The 18,420-nt window shown below is 47.9% G+C and overlaps 1 protein-coding gene across 1 annotated transcript in view; it reads left to right on the top strand.

Moving 5' to 3' along the window:
• The first annotated feature begins 2,617 nt into the window (after nucleotides 1-2,617).
• LOC100090531 (netrin-4-like) overlaps nucleotides 2,618-18,420 on the top strand; it is a 79,723-nt gene continuing 63,920 nt past the window's right edge. Inside the window, exon 1 of the mRNA XM_039910261.1 lies at nucleotides 2,618-3,323. Within this exon, the coding sequence (XP_039766195.1) occupies nucleotides 3,146-3,323 (178 nt within the window). The 5' untranslated portion in view covers nucleotides 2,618-3,145. The remainder of the gene's footprint in view (nucleotides 3,324-18,420) is intronic.

Below are 18,420 nucleotides of genomic sequence, written 5' to 3'. Positions count from 1 at the left end.
TTTTCCTCTTCTCCCACTCCCTTCTGCATCTTGGGCAGAGTCTAGGCCCCGTCAAGAGTCTGCATGGAAAGGGAAGGAAAGAAGCCCCTTCTGCAGAGAAGCTGCAACTATCCACCGAGAAAACTGGTTGGGAGAGCATGAGGTGGGAAGAAGAGACCCTCCCTGCTCTCACCTCCCCCACCTTCCCCTGGCTAGCCCTCCACCTAGGAGGAGAGGAACCCTGCTGCCCAGGCCCATCCTATCCCATTGCCCTTAGGAGTCTCCTCTCAACATGGTACTATAGGTTTGGAGTGCATAAAATCGGTGTGTACAAATATATGAAGGGGTGGGAGTATGGGTGGGGGTGGGTAAATGTGTGTGTGTATATGGTGTTCGTCAGAGCCACTTGAAAATTTGTTGTGTTCCAGGGTGGTGCTAATAATAATAACAATGATAATAATGATGATGAGGGCATCTTTTATGCACTTCCTATGCACCAAACACTGTACTAAGCACTGGGGTAGATATAAGATATGCTACCTGGGACTCCCAGTCCAAGTGGGAGAGAAAACGGGTATTGAATCTCCATTTTACAGATGAGAAAATGGAGGCACAGAGATGTTCAGTGACTTTCCTAAGGTCAAACAGCAAGACGGTGGCAGTGTTAGGATTAGAACTCAGGTCCTCCAACTACCAGGCTTCTGCTCTTTCTGCTCACAGCATTATTCAAGCTCTGGAGCTGGGCAAGTCTGGCCCCTAGCTCTGCATCATCATTGCTTCCCTCACTGAGCTCCTCATTTTGGATATCAGGTTATTTCTAGGAGGCTACACTGACCCAGGGCCAGGGGAATTGAGTTGCCAAAGTGGAAACACCAGCCTGGAGCTATCCGTGCCGAGTGATAAAACACTTCCCGGGGAAGTTTTTGGAATCTCCATCTTTGGAGATGCTTAAAGAAAGGATGGACACTTACCTGTCCTGTGTGGTTTCACCATTTATTTGCCTGGAGACAAGAGCCTGAACAAGACAAGCTCTCTAGGTATTTCAGCTCCCTGAATTATGGAATTCCAGGATTCCATGGGGTAGTTGCTGGCCAAGTCAGATTCCTTTAGGGATGAGGCACAGAAGGAATCAGAAGGCGAAAACTAATCTGCATGTGATTCAGTTCACAAGAAGTAGAACCCCAGTGGGAAATTCCTCTCTCTCTCTCTCTCCCTCCCCCTCCTTCCCATTTCATGTGTAAAAACGTTTCCCATTTCAAAATAAAAGATTGGCTTCAAGCAGATGGTGTCGAGAAGGCAATTATAGTATTAGGAAACAAAGCAACACTAAGAAAAGATCAGGGTCTGCCATCTCATGTGGGGTGAAGGGGAAGAAGTCACTGTTTCCGGTACCAGGGCTAATACTGGATTCTGCTCTTTGCCCCATAAAAAAATTGCTGGGCACTTGGACAAGGAACTGTTTCTCTTTGGACCTCAATTCCATTCGTGAGGACAAGTGACCTGGCTATTTCCCTCTTTTGTAACAGCCCTCGGTGCCTGGTATAGTGTCTTGCATAAAGTAGGGCCCTCAATAATACAGTTGGCGAAGATGATATTGATCTTAGTCTTGTACCACTTTTTAAAAATTTCCCAGCCTCTTCCCACACCCAGATATTCTACACACTCCTGCTAAAACTATCTTCGACGCCTCCCTCTTGGACCGTGTCACTCCATGATTCGACCTTCCAGTAGCTCTCCATTGCCTTCTGGAACAAAACAAGCTCACCACCAGCTGGTTGCACCTTGCCCATCTCCCTCCCGGTCTGCATTTTCCTTCTCATAGTCTCCCAGCCCTGGGCCTCACTTTCCTGCATCCGAGCCTTGGCCCCAGCCGACCCTTAGGTACGGTGCAAAATCCCTGCACCTATTCACAAAATAGACACAGGCCAGCAACTTCCCATTAGAACTATGGGACGTGGGAGGACGGGGGGTTCGTTCTTGTGGGTCTTGTTCTTGAGGGTGATAATGTTGGTATTTGTTAAGCGCTTACTATGTGCCGAGCACTGTTCTAAGCACTGGGGTAGACATAGGGGAATCAGGTTGTCCCACGTGGGGCTCACAGTCTTAATCCCCATTTTACAGATGAGGGAACTGAGGCACAGAGAAGTTAAGTGACTTGCCCACAGTTACACAGCCGACAAGTGGCAGAGCTGGGATTCGAACTCATGAGCCCTGACTCCAAAGCCCATGCTCTTTCCACTGAGCCACGCTGCTTCTCCAGCGTGATAATGATGATGATACACAGGCCTGAGCTGGTATGAGCGAATGCAAATCTATTGGGTCGGGGGACAATCCTCAATCAGAAACAGAGAGATGAGCTGGTGCCAAGCCTTATTCAGGAAATTACTGAAAGACTGGCTTGCACCGACTCGATTCTGACTCGGTTACTTAATGTAAAATTACCTTCCAGGGATTTGGATAGCTAGACTGCGACAGCTTAGGTCTCAATTGGCTTTTTAATTCCGTTCGGGGTTTCCTTTCCTCTATCGTTTTTTGTGTTGGGAAAGGGGTGTCGCCCAGTCCTCCCGGAGCGTGGGGGGAGGTAATGATGGCAGACGCCCGGTAGATGGCGCTGCGGTGACGAGTCGGATCTGGCCGGGGGCGGGGCGGAGCCATCAGCCACGTGCTGGGTATTTAATTTAAAGGGCCAGAGCTCAAAAGCGAACCGGCCGCCAAGCTCAGGAGCTAAAAGAAGCCTAGGAGGAAGAGATTCTTAGTCGTTGAAAGGCAGCAACCAGCTTATGGGCAAGCGCTCTGCCCATAGTAAGCGCTCAAAAAATACTATCCAATGAATGAATGATCTCCTCCCTGCAGCGGGTCACGGAGCCAGAGCTGACCAGTTAGGGCAGAGGGTTTATCCGAGCGGTTGCAAGAAACCCAGGAGGAAGGTTGGATCACAGAGAGGAGCGCCAGGGGCAAAAGACTCTTCGTCAGAAAAGAAGCAGGGGTGGGGAAAGTAACGTTTCCGAACCCCAAAAGCCCCTATCCGCTCTCACTAGCCCTCCCCGGGGTTAGGTGCCAGAAAGACGAAGATGAAGGTTTAACGTGAATAGGGAAGGTATTCCCGGTCCACCAGCTCTGGGTTCCGGACTCCCCGCCTGGGGTCTGGACAGGAGCAGCGGGAAGGATGCCGCCTACCCTGCCCCACGCCAGCGTGGGGAAGAGGGATGAAGGGCCCCGGCGTTTAGACGCCTCCCGGACGGTTCTGGCCCCCGGCGGATCCCCAGGACTGGCAGCCATGCAGCCCAGAAGCCTCACTCTGCTAGTGTTCCTGGAATACATCGTGACCCGGCACGGCGAGGCAGGTAAGCGACACCCGGGTGTCATCCCATCCTACTCTGATCCCACTCCGTGTAGTTTAAAAGTCTCCTGATGGAGATCACAGTTGCCCCCCGCGCCTCCCATCCACCCAATCCCTCAAACACCTGTGGGCACCACCGCTCCCCGACACGCTCAACTCATTCCATCATCCCAGTTCAGGCTTTGCCGGCTCACCTGGAGCCAGGGGAATGCTCCAGTACAATGATGGGGATGGGTATAGAGTCGGAGGTCCTTCTGCAAGGTGTCTGACCAATTCGGCAATTGGACACCAGTTTCTGGAGTCTGTCACGTCCCTCTTCCCCATCCTTGTAGTTGCATAGTCGTCGTCGTCCCCACCCCCAACAAACTTCTCCCACGTGTTCACGTAGGCTGCCCGCCCCCCCCGCCCCCCCCCAAAGACCAAAGAATTGTGTATCAGGACTGTCTTTCTCTCCATGACCCGAAAGGGCAAAGCAATGACTGTATTTTCTTTGGGGAGGATCCTGTGGGTGGGAGAGGGGAAGCTAGTAAACTAATTACAGAGAGAGGATCAGCAAGGCATGAACAAACCAAGAAATCTAAAGCTTTCCCCCCAAATTGCAGTACTGTGGCACCTGCTGACATTCTTCCTCACACCCTCCCACACATCTGGCCTTTCTCCTCCCCAGACGGTCTTCCTCTCAGCTACTATTTCCCACCATCTCCCCGTCTCCTACCTTCTTGTTTCTTCTGGATTTTTTGAATAGCCTTTTGTCAGATTTCTCCAAAATGCTTTTGTATCAGTTATTTTATCCTTACAATATCTCTGGGAGGTAGGGAGGGGCAGGTAATTATTATCTCCACATTTACAGAGGAGAAAATCGAGGCTCAGAAAGATTGCTACTTACCCAATGTCACACAATGGGCCAGCGATAGAGCTGTAACTAGAACTCAGGTCTTCTCTCCCACAGTCTCATGGTTTTTCCATCAGACCACCCCACTCTATCCTTCTTCCACCCAAATAGTCACTGAATTCTATGCATTCCACCCCAGAAATTGCACTTCCTTCATATTATATTTCTTCTGGGTGTTTTTCTTTCTTTTCCCCCTATTTTTGGGGTAGCATCTCCTTAGTTTTTCATATGTGTAAATGCATGTATAGATAATAGGTGTGTATACTGTTTATGAAAAGTATGTATCGATGTGAAGTTTATCAATATGCCTATCAATATGTCTGTCTGTCTATGACTGGGTTTCCACAAGCTGAGTAAAATGGCTCTGAAATATAACTAAGGATCAGAGCAGTGAGTTCAGGGCATTCCCACTCTTTGGTGCCCTCACACTGCCGTATCATGACCACTGTAGGGAACCATTATGGCTCCCCATTCTGACTGTAAATTACACTGCAGAGGGGACACATTCTGTTTAACTGCATTTGGGCCAAAAAAAAGCCCTGGAAAGTGTGTTGTTTTAGTGGGCCTGGAAGTGAGTTTGGATATGAGTTAGTAAATCTGGGTACAGTGCCTGGCACATAGTAAGCGCTTAACAAATACTATTATTATTATTATGGCGACTGTGTATGTATTCAAGTTTCGAGGTGGGGATGTGTATGTCTGTAGGTGAATGAGACTGTGTCTATGAGAGGGTAGAGGTGGGACGGTGTATACGAGAGTCTGGGTAGATATTGGCGTGTGTGTGTCTGATTGTATGCGTGTGGGTTCCTAGGTAATTGTTTGTGCACTCCTACTTGCTCCCTCTGCTCTACCCCGCTCCCCGCCCCACAGCACTTGTGTGTATATATGTACATATTTATAATTTTATTTATTTGATTAATGATGTGTATATATCTATATTTCTATGTATTTATATTGATGTTCTTGATGCCTGTTTACTTGTTTTGTTGTCTGTCTCCCCCCTTCTAGACTGTGAGCCTGTTGTGGGCAGGGATTGTCTCTGTTGCTGAATTGTACTTTCCAAGCGCTTAGTACAGTGCTCTGCACACAGAAAGTGCTCAATAAATATGATTGAATGAATAGGTGAAGTAAAGCGAGCGCATATATTTGGGGCTGGGAGGAGGGGGACAAAAATCTCTCCATGGGTGTCGGTCTTTCTGTCGGGGTCCAGGAGCACCCCTGTAGCCAATCACATACAGTAAACTTCCATTAGATCCAGGCCCCAAGGACTCACCAGATAATAATAATGATGGTATTTGTTAAGCGCGTAAGGTATGCCAAGCACTGTTCTAAGCGCTGAGGTAGATGCAAGGTAATCAGGTTGTCCCACATGGGGCTCACTGTCTTAATCCCCATTTTACAGATGAGGGAACTGAGGCACAGAGAAGTTAAGTGACTCGCCCAAGGTCACATAGCAGACAAGTGGCGGAGATGGGATTAGGACCCAGGTCCTTCTGACTCCCAGGCCCGGGCTCTATCCACTAGACCACTCTGCTTCTCTAAATCTGCTGCTATTCTGAAAGTTTTCATTTTTGAAAATGTTTCCTAAAAGCTAGGCTCAAGCATACACCACCACCATGATCCTCCTTGTCTCACATCCTTCATTCATTCATTCAATAGTATTTATTGAGTGCTTACTATGTGCAGAGCACTGTACTAAGCGCTTGGAATGTACAATTTGGCAACAGAGACAATCCCTGCCCAATGACGGGTTCACAGTCTAATCGGGGGAGACAGAGAGCAAAGCAAAACAGAACAAAACAAAAGACAACATTATCACGATAAATAGAATCAAGGGGATGTACATCTCATTAACAGAATAAATAGGGTAATAAATAATATACACAAATGAGGACAGTGCTGAGGGGAGGAGCAGAGGGTGGGTGGGGAGGGGAGGGGGCGCAGAGGGAGAAGGGGGAGCTCAGTCTGGGAAGGCCTCTTGGAGGAGGTGAGCTCTCAGTAGGGCTTTGAAGAGGGGAAGATAGTTTGGTGGACGTGAGGAGGGAGGGCATTCCAGGACAGCGGTAGGACGTGGGTCAGGGGTCGACAGCGGGATAGGTGTGAACAAGGGACAGTGAGGAGGTGAGCAGCAGAGGAGCGGAGTGTACGGGGTGGGCAGTAGAAAGAGAGAAGGGAGGAGAGGTAGGAGGGGGCAAGGTGATGGAGAGCTTTGAAGCCAAGAGTGAGAAGTTTTTGTTACGTGCGGAGGCTGATAGGCAACCACTGGAGGTTTTTAAGGAGGGGAGTGACATGCCCAGAGTGTTTCTGTAGGAAGATGATGCGGGCAGCAGAATGAAAAATAGACTGGAGTGGGGAGAGACAGGAGGAAGGGAAATCCGAAAGAAGGCTGACACAATAATCCAGTCGAATTATGAGAGCTTGTACCAGCACCATTGCTGTTTGGATGGAGAGGAAAGGGCGGATCTTGGCAATATTGTAAAGGTGAGGCCGGCAGGCACTAGTGACAGATTGGATATGTGGGGTGAATGAGAGAGCTGAGTCAATGATGACACCAAGGCTGCGGGCCTGTGAGACGGGAAGGATGATCATGCCGTCCACAGTGACAGGGAAGTCAGGGAGAGGACAGGGTTTGGGAGGGAAGATAAGGAGCTCAGTTTTGGATACGTTGAGTTTTAGGTGGAGACGTCCTGGAGGCAGGAGGAGATACGAGCCTGAAGGGAGGAGGAGAGGACAGGGGAGGAGATGTATATTTGGGTGTCATCTGCATAGAGATGATAGTTGAAGACCTTGGTATCGCTGATTCCTTTCTATTATTTGCCTCCCACATTCAATGTGCCTCTAAATCCTGACCGTTCTTCCTGTATAATATTTCCTGGCAGCTCCCCCTTCCTCTCCATCCTGGGACACATTCTTACCACCACCCATTCACAGCCACATTTTCATACAAACACATCCCCATACATTCCTTCCCATAATGCCTAGCCAGAAGTTTGCTCTAAGCAGAACTCAGGGACACAAGTGGGTTTTTGTGGGGCTATTGAGAGTACCCTAATTTAACCAAAAGCTGTTGATAAAGTAGCTAGTTAATCCTGAAAGGTGCTACTCTGAATTAATGTCATGGAGATAGGATTTCTGGGGGAACAACAAAATGTGTTCCTTAAAGGGATTGATTGATTCATTCATTCAGTCGTATTCACTGAGCACTTACTGTGGGTAGAGCGCTGTACTAAGCAGTTGGGAAAGTACAATACAACAATAACAGGCACGTTCCCACAGTCTAGAGGGATTCTTGCTTGTTGGCCTTCATCACAACAGAGTTTTCAGCCTGAGCTTCTTGAGTTCCTTGGTTCTTCACGTGTGGAGGGTGGTAAGGGTCAAGGCAACAGGCATGCTGGAATCCAATTCTGTTTTTCCGCTCCAGAAGTAGCATGGCTTAGTGGATGGAGCATGGGCCTGGAAGTCAGAAGAACGTAGGTTCTAATCCTGGCTCCTCTGTGTGTCTGCTGTGTGACCATGGGCAAGTCACTTAACTTGTCTGGGCCTCCGTTTACCTCATCTGTAAAATGGGGATTAAGAGTGTGAGCCCCATGGGGGAGAGGACTGTGTCCAACCTGATTAACTTAAACTACCCCAGTACTTAGAACAATGCTTGGCACATAGTAAGCACTTAAAAGGTGCCATTATTATTATTATTATTCTCACCAATTTGCTTGTTTGACCAATCGATCGACTGATGGAACTTACTGAGTGCTTACTGTGTACAGAGTACTGTACTAAGTCCTTGGTATAGTATAATACAAACAAATCAATTCCCCTTCATTTGCCTCCATTTCCTTCCCCCTCCACTCTTTGTGATTTTAGCACCTTTGCAGAAGCTAAAGTAGAAACAGTATGTCTTAGTAGAAAAAGCACAGAACTTAGAGTCAGAGGACCTGGGTTCTAATCCTGGCTCTGCCACTTGCTGGCTGTGTGACCTTGGACAAGTCACTTAACTTCCCTGGGCCCGTTTCCTCACCTGTAAAATGGGAATTTAATACCTGTTCTCCCTTCTCCTTAGACTGTGAAACCCCAGGTGGGACAGGGACTGTGTCTGATCCGATTGTACCTACCCTAGTACTTAGCTCAGAGCTTGACACATGGTAAGTGCTTAATAAATACCACAATTATTCTGAGAAGCAGTGTTGCCTAGTGGAAAGAACACCAGCCAGGGAATAAGGCAACCTGGTTCAAATCCTAGCTCGGCTACTTGTCTGCTGTTTGACCTTGGGTAAGATGCCTAATTTTTCCATGCCTCGGTTTCGTCAGCTGTAAATGGGCAATATATCCCTCTTCTCCCTCCTTCCCTGTTGTGGGCCAGGGACTCTGCCTTACCTGATTATCTTGTATCTACCCCAGCACTTAAAACAGTGCTTTGCAAATGGTAAGTGGTTAACAAATACCACAATTATTAGTAAGTCGTAATGATAATAGACTAAAATGGTACCAGAAAATCAGGACAAAGTCTGAACCTAGTACACAGATCGATTACTGTATCAGCCTTGATTACTGTATCAGCCTCCTTGCTGACCTCCTTTGCGGGCTATTCCTCCCCCTCCCATCCTCTAACTGTAGGGGTTCAAGGGTCAGTTCTTGGCCCTCTTCTGTTCTCCATCTACACTCACTCCCTTGGTGAACTCATTCGCTCCCATGGCTTCAACTATCATCTCTACGCCGATGACACCCAAATCTACATCTCCTCCCCTATTCTCTCCCCCTCCCTTCAGGCTCATATCTCCTCCTGCCTCCAGGACGTCACCACCTGGATGTCTGCCTGCCACCTAAAACTCGACATGTCCAAAACTGAGCTCCTTATCTTCCTTCCCAAACCCTGTCCTCTTCCTGACTTCTCTGTCACTGTGGACGGTACGACCATCCTTCCCGTCTCTCAAGCCTGCAACCTTGGTGTCATCCTTGACTCGGCTCTCTCATTCATCCCCCACATCCAGTCCGTCACCAATGCCTGCCAGTCTCACCTTTACAATATTGCCAAGATCCGCCCTTTCCTCTCCATCCAAATGGCTATCGTACTGGTACAAGCTCTTGTAATATCCCGGCTGGATTATTGTGTCAGCCTTCTCTCTGACCTGCCTTCCTTCTGTCTCTCCCCACTCCACTCTATTCTTCATTCCGCTGCCCGGATCACCTTGCTGCAGAAATGCTCTGGGCATGTCACTCCCCTCCTTAAAAACCTCCAGTGGTTGCCCATCAACCTCTGCACAAAACAAAAACTTCTCACTCTGGGCTTCAAGGCTCTCCATCACCTTGCCCCTTCCTACCTCTCCTCCCTCCTCTCTTTCTACTGCCCACCCCACACGCTCCACTCCTCTGCCACTCACCTCCTCACCGTCCCCCGTTCACGCCTATCCTGCCGTCGACCTCTGGCCCACGTCCTACCGCTGTCCTGGAATGCCCTCCCTCCTCACCTCTGCCAAACTAACTCTCTTCCCCTCTTCAAAGCCCTACTGAGAGCTCACCTCCTCCACGAGGCCTTTCCAGACTGAGCTTCCCCTTTTCCCTCTGCTCCTTCTGCTCCCTCTCTGCTTTCCCACTAAGCCCCCTTTCCCACTGCTTCTCATCCCCTCCCCTCAGCACTGTGCTCATTTGTATATATTTTTATTACCCTATTTATTTTGTTAATGAGGGGTACAGCCCCTTGATTCTATTTATCGTGATTATGTTGTCTTGTTTTTGTCCATCTGTCTCCCCTGATTAGACTGTAAGCCCGTCATTGGGCAGAGATTGTCTCTATCTGTTGCCGAATTGTATATTCCAAGCGCTTAGTACAGTGCTCTGCACATAGTAAGTGCTCAATAAATACTATTGAATGAATGAATGACCTCCTTGCCTCCTGTCTCTCCCCACTCCAGTCCATACTTCACTCTGCTGTCAAGATCATTTTTCTACAAAAACATTCAGGTCATGTTTCCCCACTCCTCAAGAACCCTCCAGTGGATGCCCATCCACCTCCTCATCAAACCAAAACTCCTTACCATCGGGTTTAAAGCACTCAATCACCTTGCCTTCTATCTCACCTCGCTGCTCTCCTTTTACACCCCAGCCCACACACTTGGCTCCTTTAATGCCAACCTACTCACTGTACCTCAATCTCATCTCATCTCAGTGGCTGAGTAGCTCAGTGGAAAGAGCACGGGCTTTGGAGTCAGAGGTCATGGGTTCAAATCCTGGCTCAGCCACTTGTCAGCTGTGTGACTTTGGGCAAGTCACTTAACTTCTCGGTGCCTCAGTTACCTCATCTGTAAAATGGGGATTAAGACTGTGAGCCCCACGTGGGACAACCTGATTCCCCTGTGTCTACCCCAGTGCTTAGAACAGTGCTCAGCACATAGTAAGCGCTTAACAAATACCAACATTTTTTTTTTTAATCTCACCGCCGACCTTTTGCCCACGTCCTGCCTCTGACCTGGAACGTTCTCCCTCTTCATATCTGACAGACAATTACTCTCACCCCCTTCAAAACCTTATTGAAGGCACATCTCCTCCAAGAGGTCTTTGCTGACTAAGCCCTCTTTTCCTTTTTTTCCACTCCCTTGTGCATCACCCTGACTTGATCTCTTTATTCATCCCCACTTGCAGCACCACAGCACTTATGTACCTATCCATAATTCATTTATTTATGTCAACGTCTGTCTCTTCCTCTAAACTGTAAGCTCGTTGTGTGCAGGGAATGTGTCTGTTATATTGTACTCTCCCAAGCAATGCCAAGGTCTAGCCTGAGTACACTTGAGAAAGGGAATAATTCCTTTATAAAGTCCCCTTTAAAACAATCAATCTCAGTCTCGGGGAATTTACCAAACAAGAGAAAATTTTGGTGTAGCATGTGGATAGAAACATGGGTCATGCCTGGATTGTCATCACAACTGGAGATTGGTCTTGCTCTTCAAAAAGAATGGTGTAAATTTTTCCTTGCCAGTTTGTTATTGTGATGCTCTATGTTCTTCCCTGATGAGTTTTGGGTTGTCTCTCATTTTGTAGGCTTTGGGGGGTAGTTACAGGAAAGGGAGCTTCAATTCATTTGTGACTGGTATATGTTTTCTCCTGCCCATGACATAATCAGAGTAGGGCAAATGGGGCAGCTGCCTTGGGCAGAGCTGAGAAGGGGATCGGGTATATGTCACAGAGTTTTAATTATCAACAAAATGTAAACAGAGCCACCTCGCAGTCTCAGAAAACCCAGAATCGACAAAACTACTACTATCAGTCTTCCCATCTTTAAAATCTCCACATCTTGCAAACAGCTTCACCAGGTACGCAGTTGCAATTTGTGGCTTGCTGATCTGAGACTCCCGTGGCAAATGAAAGGCTTCTGCAAAAAACTTTGTGGTTTAGATTCCTTCAGTTGAAACACTAGGTTACGATCTGCCTTTCCCACCACTTCCCCTGATTGGTTCCCCTAGGCAGGAACTGGTTGAGTCCCCCATCCAAGTGATGCAATCTCCTCTGGTTTAGAACACAGGAGGTCGGGTACAGTGGGCACTGAGCACCCACTCTTTCTTGCCTCTCATGGCAGCAGTTTCCCAGATCTCCTCTGGGGAAGGGGGGCAAAGAAGGGAGTTTAGGGTGGAAGGGAGAGAGCTGGTAGAGTTTCATTACCTTCTGGCATTCGATAATAAACTGCAAACGAGTGGGAGGGAAAGCAGAAAATATTCCCCAGCCCTTGCCTGAGGATTGGAGCTGGTAGCAGATTGGGAGAAGCAGCATGGCTCAGTGGAAAGAGCACGGGCTTTGGAGTCAGGGCTCATGAGTTCGAATCCCAGCTCTGCCACTTGTCAGCTGTGTGACTGTGGGCAAGTCACTTAACTTCTCTGTGCCTCAGTTCCCTCATCTGTAAAATGGGGATTAAGACTGTGAGCCCCATGTGGGACAACCTGATTCCCCTATGTCTACCCCAGCGCTTAGAACAGTGCTCGGCACATAGTAAGCGCTTAACAAATACCAACATAATAGCTTTTCTCCTGCTTCCCTACAAATCACCGGGAAAAACCCTGGGCTCTTTTCCATGCTGGGAGCAGGACCAGGGAGGTCAGAGAAGGCAAGCAGTTGGGATCTAGGCTTCCAGCTTCAGTAGAAGCGGCTTATCGTAGTGGATAGAGCACGGGTATGGGAGTCAGAAGGACCTGGATTCTAATCCCAGTTCTGTCATGCGTCTGCTGTGTCAACTTGGGCAAGTCACTTAACTTCTCTGTTTCTCAGTTACCTCATCTGTAAAATGGGGATTAAGACTGTGAGACCCTTGTGGGACAGGGACTGTGTCCAACCTGATTTGCTTGTATCCACCCCAGTGCTTAATATAATGCCTGGCACATAGTAAGCACTTAAATACTCATCATTATTATTATTGTTCCTTTTATATTGGGGATAAATGGACAGATCCTGTTCCCACAAAAATTGGAAGTAATTGGGTGATTTCTGGGGAGGTGGTCCTGCAGTGGAGGGAGTCCCACCCTGCCTCCAACCCCCCACCATACCCCCTCTTTACTAGCAATTCCAAGATCTAGCCTAAACATGCTTGAGAAAGGGAATAATCACTTTATAAAGCCACCTTTAAAACAATCAATCTCAGACTTGGGGAATTTACCAAACAAGAGGATCTCTGTCCATACAGTCAGGTTAGATTCATGCTAATGCTCCACAGTCCATACTTCCTTAGTCATTTTCACTGTTTCCTAGCCACACCACCTCAAGCGAGTCACTCTTTTCCAACCAGCCCCAATCCTCCTTAAGAAACTTGAGCTGCAGTGGACAGAAAATTTAGCCAGTCCCTGAAGGCAGCAACAACTGACATAATCCACAGAGCACAAAAAGAGAGACCTAACAAGTAGAGCCCAAAAGGACTTTAAGGTGACTCTGCTGGGGTTGCCTACTTCTTGAACCCCCACAGCTTGAGGGGTCTACTACAATCTTGATGCCCCAGGGCCACAGTATGAAGAGAAACAACGTAGCCTAGTGGAAAGAGCAGGAGCCTGGGAGTCAGAGAACTTGGGTTCTAATCTCAGCTCCGTCACTTGTCAGCTGTGTGATCTTGGGCAAGTCACTTCACTTCTCTGGGCCTCATTTAACCACATCCATAAAATGGGGATTAAGACTGTGAACCCCATGTGGGACATGGACTTTGTCCCACCCGATTATCTTGGATCTACTCCAGTGCTTAGTACAGTACCTGGCACATAGTAAGTGCTTAAGAAATACCATAATCCCCTCCCCCCAAACAGGTCTTCTGTGTGCCCTGGTACCTCTGGCCATTTATGGTGTCTCTGGTCAGCACCCGCTGTTCAAGTGCAACCTCATTAGCCTATGCCCCTGAAGGAGAGTCACAAGCCCGTGGAGCCACAAGACATCCCTGAGGCTAGACTGGGAAGCAGCTTTGGGAAAGAGCCAGGCCTGGAACAAGAGCTCAGTAATCAATCATTCAGCCAATCAATCAGTGGTATCTATCAAGCCCTTACTGTGTAAAGAGAACTGTACTAAGGACTTGGGAGAATACAATAATAGAGAAATTCAAAAATAATAATAGAGAAGCAGCGTGGCTTGGTGGGTAAAGCCCAGACCTGGGAGTCAGAAGGACCTCGGTTCTAATCCCTGCTCTACCACTTGTCTGCTATGTGACCTTGGTGGGCAAGTCACTTAACTTCTCTGTACCTCAGTTGCCTCATCTGTAAAGTGGGGACAGGGACTATGTCCAACTGTGGCTTCGTGCAAAGAGCACGGGCTTGGGAGTCAGAGGTCATGGGTTCTAATCCCAGCTCCATCACTTGTCAGCTGTGTGACTTTGGGCAAGTCTTCTCTGTGCCTCAATTCTCTCATCTGTAAAATGGGGATTAAGACTGTGAGCCCCACATGGGACAACCTGATTCATTCATTCCTTCAATCATATTTATTGAGCACTTACTGTGTGCAGAGCATTGTACAAAGCACTTAGAAAGTACAATTTGGCAAGAGACAATCCCTACCCAACAATGGCCTCACAGTCTAGAAGGGGGAGACAAGTGGGAGGCCTGACTACCTTGTATCTACCCCAGTGCTTAGAACAGTGCATGGCACATAGTAAGCGCTTAACAAATACCATCATTATTATTATTAGCTTGTATCTACCCCAGCGCTTAGTACAGTGCCTGACATAGAAAGCGCTTAATAAATACCATAAAAAAGAGTACGTAGACACGATCCCTGCCCTTGGGGAGTTTTACCACTGTCAATAGTTGCTCCAGCTGCCACCCTGGCCATAGCTTTGGGTCACCCCAGGGCAGATTAGTCCCCACTGAAGTTCTGATTTACTAGTAAGGCCTTCCCAGAGGGTGTGAGGTGCTAGGTAGCCACAGGTTGAGGACTATCTGACCCTATGACATTGCCCTGGCTATTGACAGATCTCCTTGGTGGCAGAAGTTTCAATGATTTTGCTTTCATTGTCTCTGTTTCCCCTGTCTTTGGGACTCTGATCCCTTAGGGTCTCTAGAGATCTGTATTATCTGCACAATAATAATAATGGATTTGTTAAGCGCTTACTATGTGCCAGGCACCTGTTCTAAGCTGTGGGGTGGATTCAAGGTAATCAGGTTGTCTCACATGGGGCTCACAGTCTTAATCCCCATTTTACAGATGAACTAACTGAGGCTCAGAGAAGTGAAGTGATTTGCTCAAGGTCACACAGCAGACAAGTGCCGGAGCCGGGATTAGAACCACGACCTCTGACTCCCAAACCCGTATTCTTTCCACTAAGCCCTGCTGTTTCTCTAAGCTGTTTCAGTGCTTACTCATAAAGCCTGGGGAAATATCATCTCTATCTAAGGTGACCAGAAATCTGGCCAAAAGATGTGGAGACAGATAAGGGCAAAGAGGGAGGTGGGGTGGGGACAGAGAGAGGGAAATTAAAAGGAGAGTAAGGAAAAGAGGATAGGGAAGAGGAAAGGAGGAAAAGGGGTAGAGGATATAAAGAGTGAGATGGGGGTGGGAAGAGAGAGGCTTGTGTCTACAATTGAGCTGCCTATGTCTGTCGCCAACCTCCTCTCTCCACCATTGCCCGGTTCCATCAGTTAGGCCAGGGTTGGATTGCCATCACTGCCCTGGCCTACAGTGGAACTCCTAATGGATCCCACCTTAGGCTTTTTGAATGCTGGGTCACGATCCTGAGAAGCATTACTGTTCTGCCTAATGTGGGATTTCTGTTTACCTTATTCCCACCCCATGGCCACGGCAACATTGAACTGCTCTTATCTGGAGCGGTCAGAAGGGAGCTCACTTGTCATTATGGCTGCTTTGGTTGGAATGCTTGTTATTCTCTGAGCTGACATCAAGGTTGGGATCTAGAATTAAGGCCCTTACTTACATTCATTCTCAGTCTCCGTCATGGGCTCCTCCTCCCCCCGCCATCCCCTAACTGTAGGGGTCCCTCAAGGGTCAGTTCTTGGTCCCCTTCTATTCTCCATCTACGCTCACTCCCTTGGAGAACTCATTCGCTCCCATGGCTTCAGTTATCACCTCTATGCAGTTGACACCCAAATCTATACCTCCTCCCCTGTTCTCTCTCCCTCCTTCCAGGCTCTCATCTCCTCCTGCCTTCAGGACATCTCTACTTGGATGTCCTCCTGCCATCTATAACTCAACATGTCCAAAACAGAGCTCCTTATCTTCCCTCCCAAACCCTGTCCTCTCCCTGACTTTCCCATCACTGTGGACAGCACAGCCATCCTTCCCATTTTACAAGCCCGCAACCTTGGTGTCATCCTTGACTCTGCTCTCTCATTAACCCCACATATCCAATCCGTCACCAAAGCCTGCTGGTCTCACCTTCACAACATCCCCAAGATCTGCCCTATCTTCTCCATCCAAATCACTCATCCTATCCTGCCTGGATTACAGCATCAGCCTCCTTTCTGGCCACCCAACCTCCTGTCTCTCCCCACTTGAGTCCATACTTCACTCTGCTGCCCAGATTATCTTTCTACAGAAACGTTCTGGGCATGTCACCCCCCTCCTCAAAAATCTCCAGTGGTTCCATATCAACCTCCATATCACACAAAAACTCCTCACCATGAGAACTTCAAAGCTCTCCATCACCGTGGCCCCTCTTAACTCATCTCCCTTGTCTCCTTCTACAGCCCAGCCCACACACTCGGCTCCTCTGGTGCTAACCTTCTCACTGTGCCTCATTCTCACCTGTCCCTCCGTCAACCCCTGGCCCACATTTTATCTGTGGCCTGGAACGCCCTCCCTTCTCAGATCCGCCAATCACACTTCCCCCCCTTCAAAGCCCTACTTCCTCTAAGAGGCCTTCCAGACTATGCCCCCCTTTTCCTCAGCCCCGCCTCCCCTCTGCGTTGTCCTGACTGGCTCCCTTTGCTCTACCCCCTCTCCCCTCCCCACAGCACTTGTGTATATATGTACATATCTATAATTCTATTTATTTCTATTGATACCTGTTTACTTGTTTTGATGTCTGTCTCCCTCATTCTAGACTGTAAGCCCATTGTGGGCAGGGATTGTCTCACTTTATTGCTGAATTGTACTTTCCAAGCATTTAGTACAGTGCTCTGAACACAGTAAACACTCAGTAAATATTATCGAATGAATAAATACTATGTGCTAAGTGCTGAGGGAGATAGAGGCTATTAGATCACAAACAGTGCCCCTGAGAGGGTAACTGGATTGGCCAAGGTTACACAGCAGGCCAATGACCAGGCATCTGGACTCTCGGCTCCATGCTTCTTCTAGGGCTGTGCTGCCTTCCAAAATTAGAGGCCAGATTAATACAATCCATCAGGGCAGGGACTAGGAGACAGAAGCTGGAGTCCTGGAGGAAAATGGAGGAGTGGTTGGGGCAATTTGCTTGCATTTGGAATGCAGCTTGCACTGCATATGCAAAATATTCAAAGTTGCACCTCAAATTTGATTTGAATCATAAACTGCATGCACCCAAGATTCTAAAAGAGAAAGGCAGAAACACAACATTGTGAGTTCTACCTTCCTTCATCTTAAAATCTACATTTCCAGGCTTTCATTCATTCATTCAATAGTATTTATTGAGCACTTACTATGTGCAGAACACTGTACTAAGTGCTTGGAGTGTACAATTCAGCAACAGATAGAGACAATCCCTGCCCGATAACGGGCTCACAGTCTTTGGAATGCAACAAAGATCCCTGATAACTCTATCTGCCTAAGGTACTAGAAATTATTTTGTTATTATCCTAGGCAGCTTAGCCACCTGGAACCTTGAATAGGGATGGGAAGAGAGGGGAGAGCAAGAGGGTTGAGAAGAACATAGTATTCGACAACTCCATTTCCTAACCATTTCATGAGAAGCAGCTTGGCCTAGCAGAAAGAGCAAAAGCCTGGAGTCAGAGGTTCTGAGTTCTAATTCCGGCTCTGCTGCTTTTCTGCTGTGTGCCCTTGGACGAGTTGCTTAACTTTTCTGTGCCTCAGTTACCTCATCTGATGAAGGATGAAGACTGGGAGTCCTATGTGAAACTGATTCTCTTTCCCTCTTCAAAACCCTACTTAAAACTCACCTCCTCCAAGAGGCGTTCCCAGACTGAGCTCCTCTTCTCCCTCTACTCCCTCTGCCATCCCCCCTTTACCTCTCCGCAGCTTAACCCTCTTTTCCCCTTTTCCCTCTGCTCCTCCACCTCTCCCTTCCCATCCCCACAGCACTGTACTCGTCCGCTCAACTGTATATATTTTCGTTACCCTATTTATTTTGTTAATGAATTGTACATCGCCTTGATTCTATTTAGTTGCCATTGTTTTTACGAGATGTTCTTCCCCTTGACTCTATTTATTGCCATTGTTCTTGTCTGTCCGTCTCCCCCGATTAGACTGTAAGCCCGTCAAACGGCAGGGACTGTCTCTATCTGTTACCGACTTGTTCATCCCAAGCGCTTAGTACAGTGCTCTGCACATAGTAAGCGCTCAATAAATACTATTGAATGAATGAATGAATGAATATGTGGGATAGGGAGTGTATCCAACTCGATTATCTTGTATCTATCCTAGCGCTTAGTACAGTGCCTGACACATAAGTGCTTAACAACTACCATTAAAAAAAATGACCTGGCCCAGGGAAGGGGAGGTAAAAGTGAAGAAATACTGAAGTTTTAGGGCAGAGTTAGCCATCTCGGGAACCAAAGTTAATCAATCTCAACAACACGCACCCTCC

This window comes from Ornithorhynchus anatinus, chromosome X1, assembly GCF_004115215.2.
Source record: "Ornithorhynchus anatinus isolate Pmale09 chromosome X1, mOrnAna1.pri.v4, whole genome shotgun sequence".
In the NCBI taxonomy this organism is placed as follows: Eukaryota; Metazoa; Chordata; class Mammalia; order Monotremata; family Ornithorhynchidae; genus Ornithorhynchus; species Ornithorhynchus anatinus.
Note: the sequence above shows the minus strand (reverse complement) of the source record. Positions and strands in the feature narration are given on the sequence as shown.